This window comes from Eriocheir sinensis, chromosome 34 (assembly GCF_024679095.1).
Source record: "Eriocheir sinensis breed Jianghai 21 chromosome 34, ASM2467909v1, whole genome shotgun sequence".
Lineage (NCBI taxonomy): Eukaryota > Metazoa > Arthropoda > Malacostraca > Decapoda > Varunidae > Eriocheir > Eriocheir sinensis.
This window is the reverse complement of record NC_066542.1, coordinates 9,237,163-9,260,256: the sequence shown is the minus strand read 5'-3', so window position 1 is coordinate 9,260,256 and position 23,094 is coordinate 9,237,163. Positions and strand designations below refer to the sequence as shown.

The 23,094-nt window shown below is 37.5% G+C and overlaps 1 protein-coding gene across 4 annotated transcripts in view; it reads right to left on the bottom strand.

Moving 5' to 3' along the window:
* Positions 1 to 23,094, bottom strand: part of LOC127007029 (uncharacterized) — a 100,751-nt gene that overhangs the window by 13,585 nt on the left and 64,072 nt on the right. For all 4 annotated transcript variants that reach the window (XM_050877513.1, XM_050877516.1, XM_050877514.1 and 1 more), the window contains 10 exons: positions 22,406 to 22,562; positions 22,118 to 22,192; positions 21,079 to 21,328; positions 20,646 to 20,842; positions 18,642 to 18,763; positions 18,351 to 18,503; positions 17,376 to 17,548; positions 16,771 to 16,897; positions 15,313 to 15,450; positions 14,129 to 14,281 (listed from right to left, as the gene is read on the bottom strand). In XM_050877513.1, coding sequence (XP_050733470.1) covers positions 14,129 to 14,281; positions 15,313 to 15,450; positions 16,771 to 16,897; positions 17,376 to 17,548; positions 18,351 to 18,503; positions 18,642 to 18,763; positions 20,646 to 20,842; positions 21,079 to 21,328; positions 22,118 to 22,192; positions 22,406 to 22,562 — 1,545 coding nt within the window. The remainder of the gene's footprint in view (positions 1 to 14,128; positions 14,282 to 15,312; positions 15,451 to 16,770; positions 16,898 to 17,375; positions 17,549 to 18,350; positions 18,504 to 18,641; positions 18,764 to 20,645; positions 20,843 to 21,078; positions 21,329 to 22,117; positions 22,193 to 22,405; positions 22,563 to 23,094) is intronic.

Sequence of the window (23,094 nt, the reverse complement as noted above, 5' to 3'; positions counted from 1 at the left end):
TTCTCTCTCTCTCTCTCTCTCTCTCTCTCTCTCTCTCTCTCTCTCTCTCTCTCTCTCTCTCTCTCCACACACACACACACACACACACACACACACACACACACCATCATCATCATCATCATCATCATCACACACATTTCTCCGGCCCGCACCACACTCAAGCCCTAACGAGTACTGGGAACTTGTTAGCAGGGCCGGGCATCACAGTCTCGGCAACACAGGAACTCTTCAATTGTCATCTTAACGACAACACAACGGAACGACCACCCTCGCGACAATCTTCAATTGGTGACTAAAGAAAGGCATTATTAGCCGGCGGTCTAAAAATAAAAATAAAAAGCTAAGAGGGTTACGTCCTAATCCTCCCTGAACTAATGAATGATTCAACCTCAAGTTTGTCAACAAAGCAACAACCCCCAAAGGAAACATTAGATTACTTGGACCGAAAGACCAAACATTATGATCATCTTTTTGTTTAATTTCGACTTCCACGAAGCCAACCTCAGCCCCACCCCGCTGCCAGTTATACAACAATCACATCCTGGGCTTATCAAGACAGTCATTTAACATCTGCTAGCAATGGAAGACAATCCTCTTGTATTGGATTAGTGAATAAGAGCGTCTTCTGTGAAATGTACTAGTGAGATATGATATATGTTAACTGATGAGATCCTAAATTATCGAATACGCGAGCCTGTCTGATTATGCATGGATAGGATACATTATTTCTCGTTCATTTATGACCGGTTCTGGATTACTCGTGTTACCAATCCGACAAAACGCTGACTGTGACCGCTACGTGGAATGCCCGAGATCTAGAATGGCCTGAAAATATTAATACTGAGCAGAGGATGCTTGAATGATGACGCACGGGGGCCATTAACGCCCATGATCGTGTGTGTGTGTGTGTGTGTATTATATATATATATATATATATATATATATATATATATATATTTATATATATATATATATATATATATATATATATATATATATATAAACTAGGAAAAGAGAGAAAACGCGATAAGAAAGGATATAAAAATAACCAGCTGGAAGGCTCTCCCGCCTTTGGCAACACTGAGAGGAAGACTTGTGCGTAATGCTAGGAGGTCCTCGACTTTCAAACATATTAAATTGTAGGGCCGTGTTAATGTTCTTAGTAGGCATCCAAGAATTGCGAGAATAATGAATTGAGTAAGTTATTGGGAGTCCAGTCTTAAGGAAAACTAGTACACTTTACAAGCTACTTTTTACGACCCGGAAAAAAATCCAAATCAACAATTCAGAACTCACTTTCTCCCAGTACAACAAAATGTCATCATGGCACAACCTTTCACGCCGCTTGTCTGCTTGCATTCAGAAATAAACTACCGGGTGCATGGCTGGTAAGGCAGGGAGGCTTCATCAAACCCGTGGTGAGGCCGATCTGATCTACAAGTTTAACGTATTCGATGGTTGAACGATTTTCTCAATTACAAAAGCATTGGTCATGGATGTGATTAAAAACTAAAACAAAATCATATTGTTCTGGAATGAGAATATATATATATATATATATATATATATATATATATATATATATATATATATATATATATATATATATATATATATATATATATATAGAGAGAGAGAGAGAGAGAGAGAGAGAGAGTTACATTGCTTAGCGTGGCTCACTGCACATCTGTATCCTCAATTTTGAAAACCTTGAAAAGAAACGTGTTTCCTGGGGCTCAAGAGCATCATGGGCGCCCCGCGACCCATTTTTCTGAGAACACACACACACACACACACACACACACACACACGCGCGGGCGTGCGCGCGTTTCTTCGAAAGACTATTCAATGGCAGTTTGTTTATCCCGACTTTTTTGTTGCTGCCGCTGACGTTATCATCTCCAATTTTTCATTATACACGACCCACGAAATTTTCCAAGAAGTCACGCCTTGGTAGTCATCTTCCTTATCCCATAAGAAAGGCTTTAGACGGAAGGAAGAATGAAATACGTGGTAATGGCGAGCCTGCATGGGAGTTACAGTAAGCAGAGGGATGAACTGAAACTTAAGACGCAGTTGCTGGGTCGCGGAGAGGAATAGTAAAACAGATAAGTGGAGTAGTAAGGGAGACAGGCAGTGACAGTCATCTTGCTACAGTGCCCTAAATCCCAATAAGACTTCGTCTGGCTCCTGTTACCAACTTTTAACTTCTACAAATAAAACCCAATACTGTACCCTTCACAGTTTAATGTGTGTGTATGTGTGTGTGTGTGTGTATATATATATATATATATATATATATATATATATATATATATATATATATATATATATATATATATATATATATATAGATATAAGAGAGAGAGAGAGAGAGAGAGAGAGAGAGAGAGAGAGAGAGAGAGAGAGAGAGAGAGAGAGAGAGAGAGAGAGAGATTTTCCTTATGTCCATCTCCTCCTCCCCTTCGTTCTTATTTTCCGCATCGCTCCTCCTCGACTCTTCAGTCAGCTGCAGCTTCAACTGAACCCCCGAGGTGAGAGGCGCGAGAAAATCAAGACAAAGGGGCGGAGATGAATGGTAGAGACACTTTACCCGCCACTTCTTAGAAATCGGCACATCTCTTCCCACAAGTACTTCGCCGGAGGGAGGGTCCTTGGCGCCACGACTTTCACCTCCCATCCTCAGCAAGCCGTGCAACACAACGATTCATTGACTATTTACTTATTTCCTTGATACACGGATAGGTAAACATAATATTTGCTCCTCTCTTTCAACATTTCTTCGATAGGAATTTAATAAAAAAAAAAAAATTCTCTGAGGATGGATCATTGATGCTAGGACTTAATACTTAAGAATGAAATCCTGACAAAATAAAATATCATGACTGATAAATTGTTTACGGTGTGGGAAGACTTGAGGAATGAATAAGAGAAGAGATCGTAAAATAAGTTAACATACAAAACATTCGCCAAAGCTGATAATTCTTGCAAAAATATCTAGTAACCAATGATTTTCCTTGTGACCTTGCCTCTTATGAGTGATGAAGCTTGGCCACTTTCGGAGCAACCAGCAAACTGATAGAATAGAATGCATATGTAAATCAAATCGGGAAGGTACAGACTGACGCACGGACCAAGGATGAACCTGGCAGGATTTTCACGAGGGCATATCATGGTGTTACTATATAGTGGTAATTCATTTCAAGGACGGGCCACTCACTGGATAACAAGACTGCAATAACACCTTCAGCCTCAGCCAAAGCTTTCTCCCCTTTGAAGCCTGTTTTCATAGACCGAAGGGCGGAGAGGGGAGCGAAGGAGGATGGAAGTCAATGGAGCACTATCATATTCCAAACGGTACGTGACCCTTAAGGAAAGAGACACTACTTCCGAGAAAGTGACGGTTCGAAACGACTATCCCTTCGACACACACACTGACGAGTAGGAAAAGACCGAGGGAGGATTTCGAAGGCAAGGGGCAGGCGAACTACGCAGACGATGCACAACGGGGTAAACAAAAGGGGGAAGGAAAAAAAAATGTGCCCCTCCCTATCCCCTGCCACCCTCAGGTACGGAACAGAGTAATCTTTCGCAGCACCTATTCTGTGACTTCCGAGAAACAAAGAAAGCAAGGAGAGAGAGAGAGAGAGAGAGAGAGAGAGAGAGAGAGAGAGAGAGAGAGAGAGAGAGAGAGAGAGAGAGAGAGAGAGAGAGGAAAAATTAACTAAATACACACACACACACACACACACACACACAACTACAGTTAGTTTTTTTTTTAAATAATAGGAAAAACATCTCATCGCTCGAGGTCCATATGTGGAATTATGTCTCTTGGAAAACCCCATCATCCACTATTTATTTACATTATAAGAAGATCAAATAGAAAAAATAACTATGGTAAGGAACTACATCGTATAAGGGGGGGGGAGGGAGGAGATTTCCGTGAATAATTAAATTAAACAGTTCATCTTCCAAAGCATTCTCTTGAAGAGTATCAAAGAACCGTCACTCGACAGTTCGGGGAAATGCAATCAACTGAGGACACAAGAGTCGCCAGGCTGAATAATATAGAACGCGGCTGGCTGATGAAGCGACTCCCTGAAGACAGCAGCGGGAAGATGTTTTTTTTTTCTTTTTTTTTTGCGATTTCGTGGTGATGGTGAATTAGGCTTAACTGCAACGTCTCATTCCTTGAACTAGTGGTAAAAAGACTCGCATGCGCTTTACTGCACACAATAACAGAGCAGCGGACCATGACTCAGTGGCGTACAAATAGTGGTTGCATAACACTGTTGCTCAACAAGATGATGAGCCCTTTAAATTATTTGTTTAGAAATTCAAAGTTGAACAAACACCTGAGTAAAAGAATTTCATGTAATATTATTTACATAAGATCGTGTCTCAAACAAACATGATTTCTCAATGTCAAGCAAACACGAGGTGGATTCACATGTTCATAGATTAGAAAGCATCATTTTACACGCGTTTTTTTTTTATATATAAAATGACCCAATAACACGGAAATTGACCCAGTAACACGGAAATGTATAAAAAATAACGTCTTTAACCTGCGAAACGCTTACATTTCCCTGCACTTCGCCGGCCGTCTCGGATCGAGTTCTTCCGAGTCAGCTCGGACAGCCACAGGGAGAGTGTTCCGAGACCTGCGGTCTTTTGAGCTTTCCCAAGAAGAGGCATTAGAGTGCAGTGCTCTTGCCCACGGGTCCTCTCTCAATTTCTGACATATTACGTACTCGAAAGTAATTCGACGCCGTCGTGTGTGTGTGTGTGTGTGTGTGTGTGTGTGTGAGAGAGAGAGAGAGAGAGAGAGAGAGAGAGAGAGAGAGAGAGAGAGAGGGCAGGGGTAGGAAAGACAGGGGGTAACTGGGGTCAGTCGGCTGCGTCAAAACACGAGCTCAACTCCCATCATTCAGTGCCAGACCAGCGCAGTGAGAGGGTGTCCGCGGCGCTGCACACACACACACACACACACACACACACACACACGCACACACACACACACCCTCACTGTGGAACGCACGTGGCCGCTCCTGAGTGCATAACTATCTTGTGAATTGTGTGTTGTTACTTGTGGGCCGTGACAACGTTTTAACGGTACTGCACAAATGAAGATTTTCGCATCTTTAAAAACTAGGCCAGTTTAATTAAGCGGTGGCATTACTTCGAGAAAATTATTTTAATGATTATACAGGACACTTTACCCTGGCGTTTAATTACGTACGAATTTTGTTAGTTCCCAGCTAACAAGGAAAAAACTAGAGAATTGAAAAGAATTTAACACGTTCTCCGCTCAGTGGTTCAAGGAAAAATAAGTAGTGTCGCTCGAGTCCACGAAAATGCCAACAAATTTGTTTATCAAGTGCAACACTGATTATTCATCCAAACCTCGTAAAAACATTATTGCATTAATATTTATTACGCTGTGGAGACGGATGATTTGTGTTCGCACTGAATTGGTGTTTCGCATTAATGTAAACCTGGCGATGGATGCCACACTACTGTAGTAACCTCTTACGATATAGAACATGAGACGACATGCATGGTAAATACAGCAAAACAATGTGATACAGGCTTACCTACCTTTTCCTGAAACAAAAACTTGTTGCCAAACATGAATGAAGCTGGATTAATGTATTATAGTAGTGCAGCAGTGCACACATCATTGTCATTGGTGGATTTTCTTTACTAAGCGGTAATTTGTCTGTTTAAGGAACATATCCGTGCATTAGTGTTCATTAACTACATATATGATTTCTATGTAACTGGCCTATAAAAGAAAGTGGATGGAAAAGACTGAAATACAATATAGGCAGGCAGTGATGACCCTTGAAAATACATCCTAACAAATAAATGTCTTACACACTACACGTTATATTTTACCATGGTTATTCAATGAATTTACATTACTTCTGTGTGTAAATGTCGAGACTGATCAGAGGCAGTTGCATCTTAATTTCATTTCCCTTTTACGTTGCTTGATGTGATTTGTGCCAAGCACGTGTTGTAATTCACCGGAGGATCGACCTATCTGTTGCCATATATTTGACAAGCTAATATAATATTATATACATATTATCTAACTATTGCATTTCTTTCATAGAAAAGCTTGAGAGTTTGTTCGACTGCAAGAGTGCGCCCTCCTGTTTTGTGAGTCCCTCTCCTGATTTATCATACATGGCAAACCAAACTAAAGGAGGATGAGGATAACTGTCTATTGGTAAGGACTAACTAACATGTGTAAGTAACCTATCATGTACACTTAATAAACTTTAAGAGTAACTTTTTGCAGCAAATATGGCAGATATCAGCAACTACACTGCCCGGAATACCTCACTACTAGGAGTGGACAACAATGATCTCTGTTTACTACACTAAATAACTTAGAATTATGATGAAGCACTGTGAGACTAGGGCATATAATTAATTGCCCTTTTACTAGTACAAGTGGAGCATCCCAGCCTCTTCTACTAAACACTTCTCTAACTGCTAGCAGTGCTGTGATCACATCTCATAGATCTATTGTCACAAAAAGGGATAGTCTCCACAATGTACAGTGTTTGACAGGCAATTTTTTATTTTCCATAGCATGGTGAGCACCATAAGCTTTAATAAAAGTCTCAATGATATTTATAAATTGTAGTGTTTTGACTATTTCCTTTCTGATTTTTTTTTCATTTTGTTTGTATTAATCGCTACTATTTTCTTTCTTGATAGTATTTAATTTGCTGCCAACAGAGGCCATTTTGACTATCCACCCTGGGTACATAATATAGGTTTGATGGTGATGATGATGGCAAAGGTACAGGTTTAGTTGGCGGAGTACACTTTAGCAGAGCATTGCGTCTGTGTTCATTTCAGCTCCGTTTCATATTTTTATTACCAATTTTTATAGAAAGAACCATTCATTTGTAAATATTTTGCATCCAATATGTTTAAGCCCCTTGAATCAAAAAAGGAAATGGCGGACACTTCGTGACCACCGGTGATGGAGCTTCCTATGTTTAACGTGCAATGCAAGTCTTCAAATTACTTTTAGTGATGCTTAAATGTGCTATACAAAGTGTGGTAAAAGTCTGGGCCAGGTACTGAATATCAGCGATTGCCAGACTGAGGAAGGTAAGCGCCTGGGAATGGTAATCTAGAAAATCTGCTGATCCATAAGGTCTGTGACCCACTGCATTCCAGATTAAAGGACTTTTACTGTGTAATGAATATAGGGTAGGTATAGTTTTGTGTTAACAATGAAGTATACTCATTGTGTAGACATAGCAGTGGACTTTCTGCTTTTCAAAATACGTTAATCATTTTCACAATGATTTGCCAGGGAATTGATCTCAGGCTTACAAGACATGAGTCTGACACTCTTGTCAAGCCAGATGTTCTTGGAGTCTTTCTTTGCATCTTGGGCCATTCCACAGAGACCAGACCAGACAAGGCTGATATTCAGATGCTGGCTGTTAACAAAGCCATGTGAATTGTGCATGTCATTGATATGCTTTTTTTTTCTTTTCATTTTTCTTTTTTAATTTTTCTTAGTTTTTAGTGTTTCCTTACTTTCCCTGACCATATAAGGTAAGGCAGGGTGAAGGAGAGTCTCTTATATCTCTCAGATTGAACAAGTAAAGGGGTTAATAGAGGAACACAGGTGAAAAATCAGGGTCAGGAGCCAAGCACCATTCAAACAATGTTGTAATGGACTGTCACAACAAAATTTTGCTCAACAGACCATTTCTCAGGAAAAACCTGTTTTTAAAGTGAGGTTTGCTGTATATATATATATATATATATATATATATATATATATATATATATATATATATATATATATATATATATATATATATATATATATATATATATTTTTTTTTTTCAGGCCAGTTTGTTTGTTGTTATGTAATTAAGGGCCAAGAGGCCTCCATTAAGACCCAACCTCTGGTCCCTATGTTGCCTGTAGGAGGACTGGTTGGAGGTAGAATTCTTGTTACTGCTCAATACATCCATTCGTCTTTGTGACTGATGCAAAGAGATGAGATGTGTTGCCTTGACCTACAATTCGACCTACTTTGGGAAGATGGGGCTATACATGAGTGTATCGCACTCGATTAGAAATATCTGGATATGGGTGTAGCACAGCATACGGGTCAACTGCTCAGAAAATGGCATTTGAAGATGTCCTAAGACCAAACCAAGGTCTAAGAAAATATAAATATTTTCTACCTGATGAATAGAGGCAGACTGCTGACTTCACCCTCTACAAACCCCTGCTACAACTTGATGCAATGCCACTGTAGGGACCTAGACTGATGGGTTGACCTCTTCTATTGGCCCTGCATTCTCTGACTAGCAGCCTAAAACGTAACCAATGAGTCACCACGGCCTCTTCATACTGGATAAATTATTCATGACTTGCCTTAGGCAGGGTGACTGTTGTCTATTTGATGTTTTAGTATGGAGGTACAGTCTAACCTTGATATAAATATTTTTTATTTATATGGATTTATTTTTTCACAATAGTTAAAATTTCAATTATGGCAAGACTGGTTTCCATGGCTTGATGACTTGGTGGTACGATTAGAATGGCCTCATTTCTGCTTGCTGGTATATTTTGTCCCTATTTACTGTTTTAGTCCCAATGCCTCAGCTGGCTTATCAACAGTCAGTAGTCTGACGCCCTCAAAAGCTGCCCCGAGCTTCTCAACAGTTCAGTGACTTGGGTCACACAGTGAGTTGGCAGTATGATTAAAATAGTGTCGTGTCTCCCAGGTGCTAGATCTACCACCAGTATATATTGCCACAGTATACCCTTGTGTCTCCATGCCCCAATTAGCCAATCAACTGTTGGAAGTCTGAGCCAATCATGAGCCACAACAGCTCTGTGCTGACACCATGAAAGTTTGAAGGTGATTGATTAAAAGAAATATTTATTGACCTCTATGAATTCCTTACTGCATGGAAAAAGTAACCAGCAAAAAAAAGAATAAATAAATAAATAAAATGACAAATACACAGGAAAGTAAATTCTTTTCAAAGCCATTACTTCTAAATAGGTGTTGGTAGCTCCCAACTGGTTCAGAATCCTGACTCTGGATTAGCTAGCAGGGGTATGGAGTTGAAATTATACAATGACAAAAATACCAGCAAGCACTACGGATTGGCTTGTATTATTTGTTTTTCATCAAGAATGTCAGTTGTTTTCAAAGCATTGTGCATGTACTCAAAATATTTATAAGAATTATGATGGTAAGATATGCAAAACTGTCCTTATATTTACACTTTCATTGTTAGTTTAATTGCCATTATTGTTCTTAAGGTAAAATACGGAATGATTGAACTCCAAATGTATGATACGCTGATGAGTAATAAAATCTTTAACACACAACAAATATATCCCTATCAAAATGACAAAAGTGTTCTGAAATTTATTGTTTCCTAACACGTCCAATTTCCAGCTTAAGAATATGTGTCCTACATACCAGAGTCAGTGTGCTAATCTCTAAATAGCTTATAGAATTCTCCCATAATCAGAATCTAGAAAACCAAGTATGCATAACAATTTCATAATTAAGTCAGAATGCTTATATCTCTTATATTAAGCGAGAATTCTATTAGTCTTGAAAGAGATGACTTCTTAGTGGAAGCACATTATTTCACACGTCGTTGGATGTTGGGTGCTAGTCAAATGCGATGAAATTATTATGTGAAAGTTGTGATGCAGTATCGTTGGTGGCATGAGAAATATATTTTTGTGCAATCATTTTTTTAAAGTAAATTTCTGTTAATAATCAGAATCTGAAGCTCAATCAAGATACAGCAATATGATGCTGCTGGGTGTGGTGGCTGTTAACGCATTTGTTCCTGCGTGTTATGTTATATTGATCTCTAATATACTGGTATGGTGAAACTATGCGACAGCCCTACATTTTAACGCTAAATGCAATTTCTCTAAAGCTACACTGGCACTCAATGAGGTAACAGTTACCTTTATGCACAGGTAAGTAGAGGAATTTGAGGAGTGTCTTGGCACTGATAAATTCTTGTTGGCATTGTGACTTTTCTTACTATCCCCATAAAGAATTGTAAGAAAACTAACACTATAGCAGATATGATTCATTATCACTCTCTTCAAAGATTACAAAGATCTCATAGTACCGATCTTTGGGTAGGACTGAGACCACTCACACACAACACACCGCGACAACGAGGTCACAACTCCCTGGCTCATAAGATGTGGAAATATGAATAAAAATTGGTGATAACCGATTAGCAATATGTTCAAATGTCAGAATCTAAATGCAAAATGCCGTGCCACTGACTTTCATCATGTGCCAGATCCTGTGATTTGACAAAAAATGTTAGGCAGTTATATTCCATTCCCGAGCTCATCTTGTGTTCAGGTGTTGCCACTTTGTCATCATGAATTTTTTTTTTATTTGTCTTGGATGATATTTGCCCATGTTCTTGATTCTATAACTCTTTTCATGGCCATATGCCTTCTGTACATTAATAACCGATGCAGTTTGTTTTTAGGTGAATAACTGTGATCTTAGAATGAGTCACTGGTGCTGGCAAAATAATATTTTTCCCAATATTTCTCCGCTGTGACAAATGACAACTCTTATTTCAGTGATTGTGCCAGTTTGCAAAGATTTCCCACAAACATTCAGCCTAAGAGCTCCATCTTAACTTCCTCTGGTATATATACAAATCTGTTTCTGAATTAATCTCAAATTTGCCTTCAGGATTGCAAAACCACTTGTATCCAGTAATATAGTGACATAGCTTAATACTATTGAAAGAGATATATCTCTGGTAAGCTACTGAATTTATCTCTAAATTTATTATCATGCATATGATTACAAATACATATTTTTGCAATGTTTAATTCTTTTGGTCTGTTTACCATATGTATATAACCATACAGAAAATTTGGGACATCTGATTTTATTGCTCTATTTCAAGACGACAGAAAGGGTAGAAATATTATATGTCAATCATATAGAGCAAAGCAGGACTGATGCATAGACTAATATGTAGTTTGATTACAGTGTGTGTGTGTGTGTGTGTGTGTGTGTGTGTGTGTGTGTGTGTGTGTGTGTGTTTATAAGACTTTAAAGTCAAAGGAAATAATTTCATTCCTAAAAATGAAGTCTGAATCATAATGAAAACACTTTCACAAAATTCATACAATTTATCACTAAGAAATGTTTTTGATATGACATGACCATCAGACACAATTCACTAATCCCCAATGGAAATATATAAGTTGATTATGAATAGCAGGATCCACCAATAACATTGATATGTGCAGAGCATCAAAATGTATGACTCTAAGAGTAATGAGTCACGTCAGCTGGGCTTGCTACGCCACATCAGCTGTTAGCCAGACTCAAACAAAAATGTAGTTTTAGTACTTTTCAACATCTTTTCAGAATAAGTAGACTCATTCACTAAAAACCATGCTTTAGAAAAAGGAATTTCTTACACAAATAAAAGTGCTTCACACGTCCTATATCATCGTGCATAATTATGGTATATACAATACTAACATACTGACGATATGGAACTGACAACTTTAAATCTACCTCAAACTTTTTTTCTCAGCATGATTTTTGGTCTTCAAGTTATCAGTACAATACACGTCTGTTAACACTAATAATTAAGTGGGAATAGAAAATAGACACAACATTTTAGAGATACAGTAATTCGGCAGTAATCAAATGATACTGCAACTTGTTAAATATTCCCCAAACTCCATAAAAAAAGCTTACATCTAAGACTACCTAAAAATACTGATAAGTATGGGTTCCACATTTCCTTTCCTTTTGACAACTTAAACATTTACTATAGAAACTGAGGTCTTAGCAGAATACGCATATAATACTATAAACATCAGAACTAGCCAGTTCCTCAAACCTTTTGCAGTGATTGATGGCATGGCAATATTCAAAGCAAAATCTTTGGGGCTAAAATGGCCTGTAAAATTTCATATAAATGGCCACTCTCTCTGATACTAAGTGGCTATCATCCTCTTCATGTTTCATCAAGTAAAGAGCTACATCTTTGTCTGTCAGTGAATCAGAAAAAGGCCACTAAGCCATTTGGGTTTTAAATGAGTTATTTTAGGATGATCTAAAAAATCAGATAGAACCTAACCTCTCTGTAGGAATCTTTTTAAAGTTTTGTTTCCTCTCTGTCAAAATATTTAAAACTAATATGAACTTTTCATTGTCTTCTGGTTGAGAGTAAAGTAGATCCCCCCACCCTTTCCCTCTTGAGATAAAACCCATTCAATATTACCATCAAGTGGTTCCATTAGTCCAAGACTATGTAGCAAAGATTCTCTGGCCTGAGTCAGTTCTGATACTGGTTTTATTTGTCCATTGTCACTTTGCTGACACACTTTTAAAGCCCTATGTGGACTCAGTATTCTATTTTCTATGAATTTTAGTAAATGCTATACCTTGATGAAATACTCCTCTTTGACTAGTTTCCAAATCATTGAGAGACAGATCATTTAGTTCTTGTGGAATTGTACCCATTCTGTGTTTACCTTGCAGGAAATCTAAAAGAGAAAACTGATTTCTTTGAGGTATTTGAACAAAAGCAACAGGGGTCACTTCAACATTTCTCCGAGAGCGATGCTCATTCATGTCAGCCTTCCCTGGTTCATTGGCATTTAGAGTTAAGCTATCACTACGAATTGGAGTCATTGTACTTGTGTATATAACATCAGAATGCGCTTGTTCAGAATAAAGACTGATGTTATTCGTAGTTTTGTTTATGGAACTGTTTGATTCTGTAGAATAGGGGTTGTCTGATTCTTCAGCAGCATTTACTATCTGAAAACTTTCACTACCTAAATCTACAGATGAATCATTATTTATAGAAAAGTTTCCTTCTAGATGAGGACCATGAACTGCTTCTGTAGCTGGTAACAGAGACAGATGGGGAGAGTTTTCTATAGAGTTAACTAAAACAGGGAGCTTTTGACTGTCATTAACAGAACCTCCAGTATTGTGTGAATTGTTTGCTGAGAGTCCCATGAACTCTGAACTCTCATTCATCAATGCCTGCTCTTGCACAATCTCTCCATTTGTAAAATTATGAATCACTGTTGTAGTAGGGGAATGATTTTGATCTATGTTAGCATCATTACTCTGATTATCCATCTTACTCTCATTAGTTTTGTGATCATGAGCTCCTGCCTCATGAGGATCATTTTGAGATACCATATTCCTTTCACTTGCACTGTAATTGTTTATATGAAAATTTATGCTTTGCAGAAACTTGAAAAAGTTTTCTTGGCCACTGATTTTTAATTCAAAATTGTCACTAGAAGCATTTAGTGAAACTTCAACATCTTTAGATTTCAGGAGCTCAATGAGAGGATGTTCCAGTATCTTGTGATTGCTTCCAGTGGTTACTGTCTCTTCAGCGTAAGACTCACTTTGGTTGGAAGTGGTGGGAAAATTTATCTCAGCCCTGTCATCTGAATATAATTCAATATTTCCACGTTCTAATTTTTTATGATCATTAGTCTGTATTTGAAAATCATCCAAAACCTCTGCATCTGGGATGCTTGCTTCAGGTATGTCTGAGTTTCCGGAGTGCAAAAAATGTTCTCTCGTCAAAGAAACTCTGTTGTTCAGATAACCTTGATGCAAAAATTGAATTGGAAACCACACAAAAATATTCTGCCTCATAAATGGTGCCCATCTCCAGAACATTTGTAATTGTTCCTGATGATATTCAATGCTCTCATGATGGGGTTCCCTCTGACTGCTAATGTCATTCCCAAACACTGAGTGACTTCTCTCGTTCTCTCTCTCAGCTATTAATTGTAGGCTGCTCATTTCATCCTTAATTGTTTCTGCATCATTTGTGTCCAGCAAAGACTGTTGATAATTTTCATTATTGCTATGGCCATGAGTCATACTACTTAGTCGAACACTTTCAGCATCTGGCATATGTTCCTGAAACCAGACTGCTCTGAGTATCCCCAGAACACTCAAGAGGTTTGTATTGTACTGATTACTTACAGGAAATGGTACTAATAAAATATGAGTGTTACTTTGTATGATAGGAACATCACTGTTATAGCTACCTTTGCTTGGGCAAGTGACTTTCATGTCCCATGAAGGCCCCGACAAACGATGACCATCTTCATCTGTGTTGACAGCCCTTAAGCTGACTGGAATTTCTCCTTGTTTAACTGGACAGGATATGTTGAGATCCTCTAAAGAGACAGATGTTTGTTCTGAAAAGAAGAGAACATACAATGTTATAAAATAAATCTTCTTCCAAGAAATTATAACAAATTTGCAGAACTACAGTTCCATTTCAGTTACACAGTGCCAAGACCAAAACTATGAGAGGAGAAAAGCACCCAAGTATCTGCTCTACAAGTATTTGTAAGCCATTGTTAACTGTGCCCTGATAAAACAAAGCTTATTCACAAAATTATTCAGGTATACTAAAATCTTAGTTCCCATGACTGTTAAACATTAAAATTAAAAGGAAGAATGAAGATAATGACCTCAAGAGGTAGAGATGGGGATATTGCAAAAAGCAGATTTGAGTAATTAAGTACTGTACTTCCTGATACATTTGATTGAGTTAAATAAATGGAGTAAAAACATCATGAGAGCACTGAACATCATCAGGAACAATTATATTCCTGATGATATTCAATGCTCTCATGATGTTTTTATTCCACATTATATGACTCAATCAAATATATCAGGAAGTACAGTACTTACTCAATCTACTTTTTGCAATATCATTATCTCTGCCTCCTCGGGTCATTATCTTTATTCTTCCTTTTAATTATAATATTTAACAGTCATTGGGACACAACACATCCCTACCAAACTTGATGGATTTGTACCAACCTATGATTTCATTTGACTTTTACACATGCCACAAATCATTTTAGATTTTCCTCCCAAGTTTCACATCACACACATGTAATACTTCTTCATGATCTTCCTGAGTAGCATAATCTTGTGCTCTTTTGAGACCCCTGGATGCAAGGAACAAGCTATTGTTTAACTGTAATTTCTCTATAGCTACCTTGGGCACAACCCTATTCCCTCTAAATCTTGCAATCCATCTTCATGAATACTGGTTGTTTCATGACTCCATTCATGCACTCTTATTGCAAAAAAGTAACTTGTTTCTTGACCTCAGAGTTTTCGTTCATTGCAGCATCCCTAATGATGAGCAACACAATCTTATAATTTATTTTTCATGCAATAAATTTCAGTATAGTAAATAAACGGAACTCACCTAGAGAAGTGGTGTACCAGAAGGTGGTATCATTCACTGTGTACTGCAGCTCATAGGAACAGCTTGGGCCATTGCACTTGTCATGCTCCCAGGACAGCCAGGGAGAGTTATATTGAAATAAATCAATTTTTCCAGGGGCTGTAAATTGAAAAGAAAATCTCACTTATTACATCTGATTGCATATCACAAGATCTTACATTCATCTGTCCTGCTTGCAGAAGGGTGTTTTGATGCCTGTTACCTCCAGAATCTCTTTACTTCCATGGGCAGAGGGCTGACTTAGCTATTTGCAAAAAGAATTTGATGGTGATTGCTACAGCAATGTAAGATAATATTAAAGGCATATCCATATAACATGATTTGTACATATTTGGGATGCTAAAGCTATTTTTATCATGTTATAAAATCAACCCCTCATTGCATAAATATTTTTATCAAGTACGTATGAACAGCACAGCAAAGGACCGGCACCATTATTGTCAACTCAGGCAAGAAAAATGATAATATTGCAGGTCATTTGCCATCCTCCTCACACTTACTTGCAGAATAATCATTTACATAATGAGTTTTTTATCTTATAACAGGATGAAAATAGTTTGATTATGCTACATATATATAAATCATGTTATATGGACATATCTTTAATATTCTCTCACAATGATATGGCAATCAATGTCAATTTCTCTTTGCAAAGTGGCTTTGAAAAATAGCTAAGTCACCCCTCTGGTGGTACCAGGCATCAAAATACCCAGCTGTGAATAGGCCAATTACTGTCAACAGATTAAAATTACAATAGCTATCATTGTTAATTCCTGAATGGGGAAAATCAATCTAAAAATTGTATATCATGTGTGTGTGTGTGTGTATTTACCTAGTTATGAAATACAGGAAAAGAGCTGTACTAGGCTCGTGCTGTCCTGTCTCCATAACGCTTATTATCCTGTTTGGCTTTAAATTTATGAATCGTTTTTGCACGCACAGTCTCCTTGTCAAGTCCGTTCCATGTTGTTATGCTTCTGTATGGAAAACTGTATTTCCTGATGTCTCTCCTACAGTCGCTCTTTTTCAATTTCTTACCATTGCCTATTGTTACACTTCTGTCACGTACCACTAGGTCTTCCCTGTCCAATTTCTCCAATCCCTCTTGTATCCTGCACAATGCTATTAGGTCCCCTCTCTCTCTTCTGCTCTCCAGTGTTGTAAATCCCAATTTCTCCAGTCTTTCTTCATAAGTATGTTCTCTCAGAGTTTCTGGTAATTTAGTCGCTGCCCTTTGTATTCTTTCCCACTTTCTAATTTCATTCTTCAATCTAGGTGACCTAGGTGTGTGTGTGTGTGTGTGTGTGTGTGTGTTTTGTTATCTACCTTCAACTAACACACACATACATAAACTAATCATCAATAATATAAGTACATAGATGGCAACTTTCAGGAACATATTTACAAAATCACACAAACCTCCAATCTTTGTCTTTGCATTTATATATGCAGCGTCGGTTCCACAAGCCTTTCCCCCATCAACCCTGGTGCAGGGAACAACTTCAAAACTATAGTTTGTGTAGGGGTCCAGTTCTGTGGTGGTGAACTGAAATAAGAAAAAAAGAAAAGTAATAATAACATTAGGAAAGTATTTCTAGGTACTGCACACCCATACTACATGACATGGAGTAACTGATGATGATGATGATGATGATGATGATCATAGTGATTATTCACTGGCTTGTGGAATGAAGGTACTCATACAGTGGATCTTTTCATTATAAAAAAAATGAGGGGTTGGTAATAGTAATATTTACACTGTTTATCTTCTAAGCCAGCAAATTAAGTAGGTGGAACAAAACATAATGCTCAAATTCTAGGATTTTGATTTAACAAACAAAACAAAACAACAAAATCTAGAAAATTTTAGAAGTGACCAAGAATGTTTCTTGCATTTTTAAATACTATAAGAACTTTTACAGAATTTCCAAGAATATAACATTATTCCTGTTTTTGCCTCCACTCAAATAACTTGATGGAAATCACTGAACATGAAATATACAGAGCTAACAAACTATACTTACTGTGGTAACATTTCGCCTCTGTGTAAAACTCCGGTTGTCTCCATTCTTGATTGTGATGCTATATTCAATTATTTCTCCATTCTGTTTAGATTTATCAGGTGGATCCCAGGCTATTGAAATTGACGTTTGGGACGTGCTTATTTCTCGGATGTTTAGTGGAGGACCACTGGGCACTGTAGTCAGGAGAAAGGTGTAATTGGAAGTTGGATGATGAAAAAATCCTGCTAGATATTACACAAAAATATTCAACTTCACAAAGTAACATTTTTTACTATACATCTTAACAAGAATATAAACAAACACACACATATGCACACACACACACACACACACACACACACACACACACACACACACACAATACAATGGTCCCCAGTCTGTTAGATTTAACTTACAAGGAAAGGCAGGAAAAATTGTGGCTGTCATCCCTAAATGAAAGAAAAGAGCGAGGTGGCATGATGGTGATCTTCAAGGTGATGAAGGTTGCAGTCAGAATTGATAGATGCTCTGTTTGTATGGGATGGGGGAGCAACTAAGGAACTTGAAATGAGGTTGAAAAGATAAATTTTTCCAATAGATGCAGTGAACAGTGGTACGGTCTGGACAAAGTTGTCCAATCTTAAAACTTAAATGCTTTAACCCTTTCCATCCATGACGCAGACGTCGGCATCACAGTATGGAAAGGGTCAAGAGGAAATGGAAGAGGATTAATCCTCTTCTAAACCTCTCAATCCTCCTCTAAATTCCTTTTAATCCTCTTCCATTTCCTCTTAAGAGGTTTAGAAGAGGATTAAGAGAAGAGGACTAACCCTTTCCATACGGTGACGCCGTCAGATGCTGACGTCGGCGTCGCCAGAGTGATGGGGTTAAATCTAAATTTGACCTATTGAAACTCAAGAGATGGACCCCACGGGCACAGTTCTATGTCACAACTAGGTGAACACACACACACATATATACACATAGGGAACATACTGCTGGGTTTGGTCGTCACAAGGATGGAGGGAGTCCATTTTCCAAGACCAAGGTCTGATATGGTGGCAATGCTGAATATGTAGTGCCTGTATGGATGAAGGTTATTCACCACATACTCCACAGTACTCTCTCCATCCACTCTGACATACTTCTCTGAAAATATATATCTTGAGTTAAAAAAGCAGCTACATAAATTACATAATTGGATTACCAATGAAAATAAATATCAGCACATTTCTATATGTACACTATACATATTTGCTTCACTGTATAATTTAAGCTCAAACTAACCAGGTTCAGAACAATTTTTGCCATTTTCTTCAACAATGCAGTATGAAATGTTGAAGGCATTTGGTTGTGCTGCTTCAGCCTTGCAATCAAGTTCCCATTTTAGCTTCACTTCAGTTGAAGACCTGAAAAAGACATCATGCTATGCATTACCAAACAGGTGAAATAAGGTGAATGTTAACCTAGAAAGTCTATGCTCACAACATTACCTTAAGTAAAACTGAATATGCCTCCCTGTATTATAATTAGTTACAAAACATCATGCCTCAGTTCCAATATACAGCTAGGCAAGCACTGCACCTTCAAGTCAACATTACATCCATGGAAGTAAATATCATAGTTGGTGTCATGTAACCTGGGGCAGAGACTCTGTTAGGGAGGGATTTGCGGACTTGGCATCATTGCTTGGGTGATGGTCTTGTGCACTCACTGGCCTATTCTTAACTTGTTCTAACATACATTTTTGTCTCATTTTTGTTATCTTAGCACCCAGGGCTGCCAAAAGTAAACTATGAGTGTGCAGCTAGCCTATTAGTCGTTTGCATTAACACAGGCTGCTCTCTCTCTGCCATCTTTCTACATTAGCAGTGAAGTTATCTAAATATATATATATTCTTACAATGGCTCCTCTTTCTTGCCATTTATTACCCACAAATAATGGAAATACATCTCAGGACAAATAATAGCATAACAGACGGTATTTGCCAAAGGCCAGTATTTACATTGACTATGTGGCATCACCAAACACCAGGACTAATAACACTAAAAATTACCAAGAAATCTTATATTAGATGAGTTAATGAAGGGCATCATGTATACTTTACTGTGGCACTTAGTAGTAGTAGTAGTAGTAGTAGTAGCAGCAGCAGCAGATGTAGTTATAGTAGTAGTAGTAGTAGTAGTAGTGGTAGTAGTAGTAGCAGCAGATGTAGTTATAGTAGTAGTAGTTGTTGTAGTAGTAGTGGTAATAGTAATGGTAGCTGTAGTTGTAGAAGTGGTTATGGTAGTTATAGTAGTAGTAGTAGTAGCAGTAGCTGTAGTAGTAATAGTAGTGGTAGTAGTAGTAGTAGTAGTAGTAGTAGTAGTAGTAGTAGGAGGAGGAGGAGGAGGAGGAGGAGGAGGAGGAGGAGGAGGAGGAGGAGAGGAGGAGGAGGAGGAGGAAGAGGGGAGGAGGAGGAGGAGAAGTAGGAGGAGGAGGAGGAGTAGAAGGGAAAAATCCAGCTTTCACAGGACTTCAAATTTGCCTCAGTCGCTGGATGTTGTCCATCATGTGCCGCTCCAACTCTTACTTACTTTTATGGTGAAAATGTTTCAGCTTTGTCTCAAGTCTGATAAACACACAAATTAGCTAAGAAGTCACTGAATTCATTTTTATCACTATGATCCGGTATCTTGCAAACTGATAAGGGTTTTAGCTGGAGTACCAAGTCATTTTGCTGCTAGTTGGGAGAGGTTGAGAAAATTGCCACTGCAATGATACCAAGTCTGATTTTTTTGCGCCATGTCATGTGACACCGATTATAGGAGGCAACACCACGGTGTATTTTATGTGGCACAGGAGTATATATATATATATATATATATATATATATATATATATATATATATATATATATATATATATATATATATATATATATATATATATATATATATATATATATATATATATATATATATATATATATATATATATATATATATATATATATATATATATATATATATATATTTACTTCTTTTGCATCTCACTAATGTTCCCTTGAGCCTGTAGTGGGTGAGAACCTCTTAACCCGAGACACAGTGCCAGTGCAACATCCAAGTTACAACAGTTTACCTTCCCCTGGTATCCATCTTATCATACCCTCATTAAAATCTTGTCAATGTACCCTCCACCTCAATGATCATTAATTTTAAGTGATTCAAGACACTAAAGATCATTATGCATAGAATCATTTTCTAATTTACTTGGATATCATTAACTTTAACCTTTACTGTAGAACTTACACATATGTATGATAAAATCTTTGCAGTGCAGGTTGTTGGACACCGTGCCTAGCAATGCAGGCACTCCACTTGATTCCACTGGATGAGTTGTGGGAGTTGACAGAAATGCCAAACATGTAGCGAGATGTAGTGTCATATCCTGTGAGATTTTTTACAAAGTTGTTTGGCTCATCACTTATCTCCCACTCTATTTTATTCTGTGGAATACATAAATACATTTAGTGTTTATAATCATAACATTCATTGCATGATTTATCACTACATGAAAATTATTCACACACCTTCCAGAAAAGCAAATCATTGTAAAAACTGTACAGTAATTGCCTTCCAATCTTTTCTTTAATTGAAAGTATTAGAATTATGTTTCTCAATTCTGCAGAAAAAAATCGCAAAGAAGTCAATACTAAAATATTGCAACCTATTAGAAACTCACCTGACAACGATTTTCATATTCAGTTTGTTTGCACCAGTAAAGGGTAACCGTTTCTATATTGTGATCTGCATGATGGTGCTCAGGAAGCCGCCACCTGACCATGTATGTAGTTGTGTTGCTGCCAGGATAAGCAATGACTTTGAAGTAACTTGGAGTACTTAGCAAAGCTGCTTTTTTAGGCACTATTACCTCTGATCTCACACTTGGATCTTCAGGAAGACCTTCACCATTCCTGGGTCTGATCTCAAACCTGGAAATTTTCAATTACTCAAATAAGTGCAACAAATTTATAAAATGCTTAATATAACATTACAGCAAATTTAATATTAGTTTGAATTCCTTATTAAGATTTGTGCACCCGCAATATCATGACTTATGATGTTAATCTGAGGTGTGATGCCGATGCTAGAAAAGAGACTGTCTATGTATTCTGGAAATGGGAAAATAATAGTAACAGACATTGCCTATGAAAAAGAGTTGGACAGCCCAATTAGAATGTCATTTTATAGAATTTATTCATTCAAAAATACATTGAAATAAATATATATATATATATATATATATATATATATATATATATATATATATATATATATATATATATATATATATATATATATATATATATATATATTTGGGGGGAGAGGGAGGGAGAGTAGGCTATTCAAAGCCCAGCAAAAGCAGTAAGATTGGTTTTATTAACATGCCCATAACTCATTTCCAGCCTTATGAACATTTAGTTGCTGGAAATCTCTTGGAAACCATAGGAAACATTGTAGCTATTAAAACAAGAGTGAAAATAGAAATGAAGTGTGTAAGCTGGAGCAGCCATGGAAGGCAATGTCACCCAGATCATCCTGTGGGTCAGTGCAGCTAAAATCCAAGAGGAGGGCTCAAGTGTTTCCTACAGGAAGGCTTTCCATCACTCATACAGACAAGGAGAAAAGTTGAGCATCGTGTGACAAAAAACAATACCCATAGATATGCGCCCCCATGACTTCGGTCACACTACACATTCACACAATATGGGAATATTTACCTGTATTCAATATTATTATCCAGCCTGGAGAACTTTGCAAATCCATTTTTAGTGGACAGAGAGGAGAAGTGGGAGCTGAAAATGAGTAAAAGAATTAAGTATACACTTGCCAAAGTACAAATTTGTAAATCTGACATATGATGCAAAGTTAACAATTATATATGGAAAATAATGCCTACATATGAGAAATCCCACATCTCAGAAAAAAAAGCATATTACCTGGCAATTCTTATTTACTAAAACTATATTTGAAAGTCTAAAGCAAGCACTTGACAACTCCCAGCATACCCTTCATGTCTGTTGTACATCTTCACTTCATAGGCAAAGTCTGGACCATTTTCATAAAGAGGGTCAACTGTTTGCCAGCTGACATAGATGTCACGGTGAAGCTTGGTTTCTTCTACCTCAAACATCCCAAGGGTTGTCAGGGGAGCAATAGCTGGTCCTGGAAACATTGGTGGAAAAAATGTTATTAGTAAAATAAAATGTTTTCATTAAGAATTATTTTTAAGGATGAGGTAGCATCAAAAATAAAATATTTATATTAAACATTAAACATTATGTATACACAGGCAGTCCTTGAGCTATGTGTGTGACTTTCAACTCATGGTACAGTCACTAGTTGCTATAATTTACCAGTTTAAAGGCCTACAATCTGCTAAACAAGCATACAACTAAATCTAGCAAATGCCAGTTCATGTGAGCTGAACTAGGGTGGAGTGAGTCTATCCAATTGTTTACACTGTATACTAGTCTCAGTTGCATTTGGTTCATCCATTAGCCCATACAACTCCCTGCAGGTGGGAAGGTGAGCCAACCTAGACAATCGATGAGCTTAGTGCAACCAAAATGGCACTCCACAAAAAATCTCTCAAAATATTCTTACAGCAGCTCATATAGGTGACCATGTGCCTCTAACACCAATCATAGTTGAACAAAATATTCCCAGAAGGTAAAAGGATGCAACAGAGGTGACA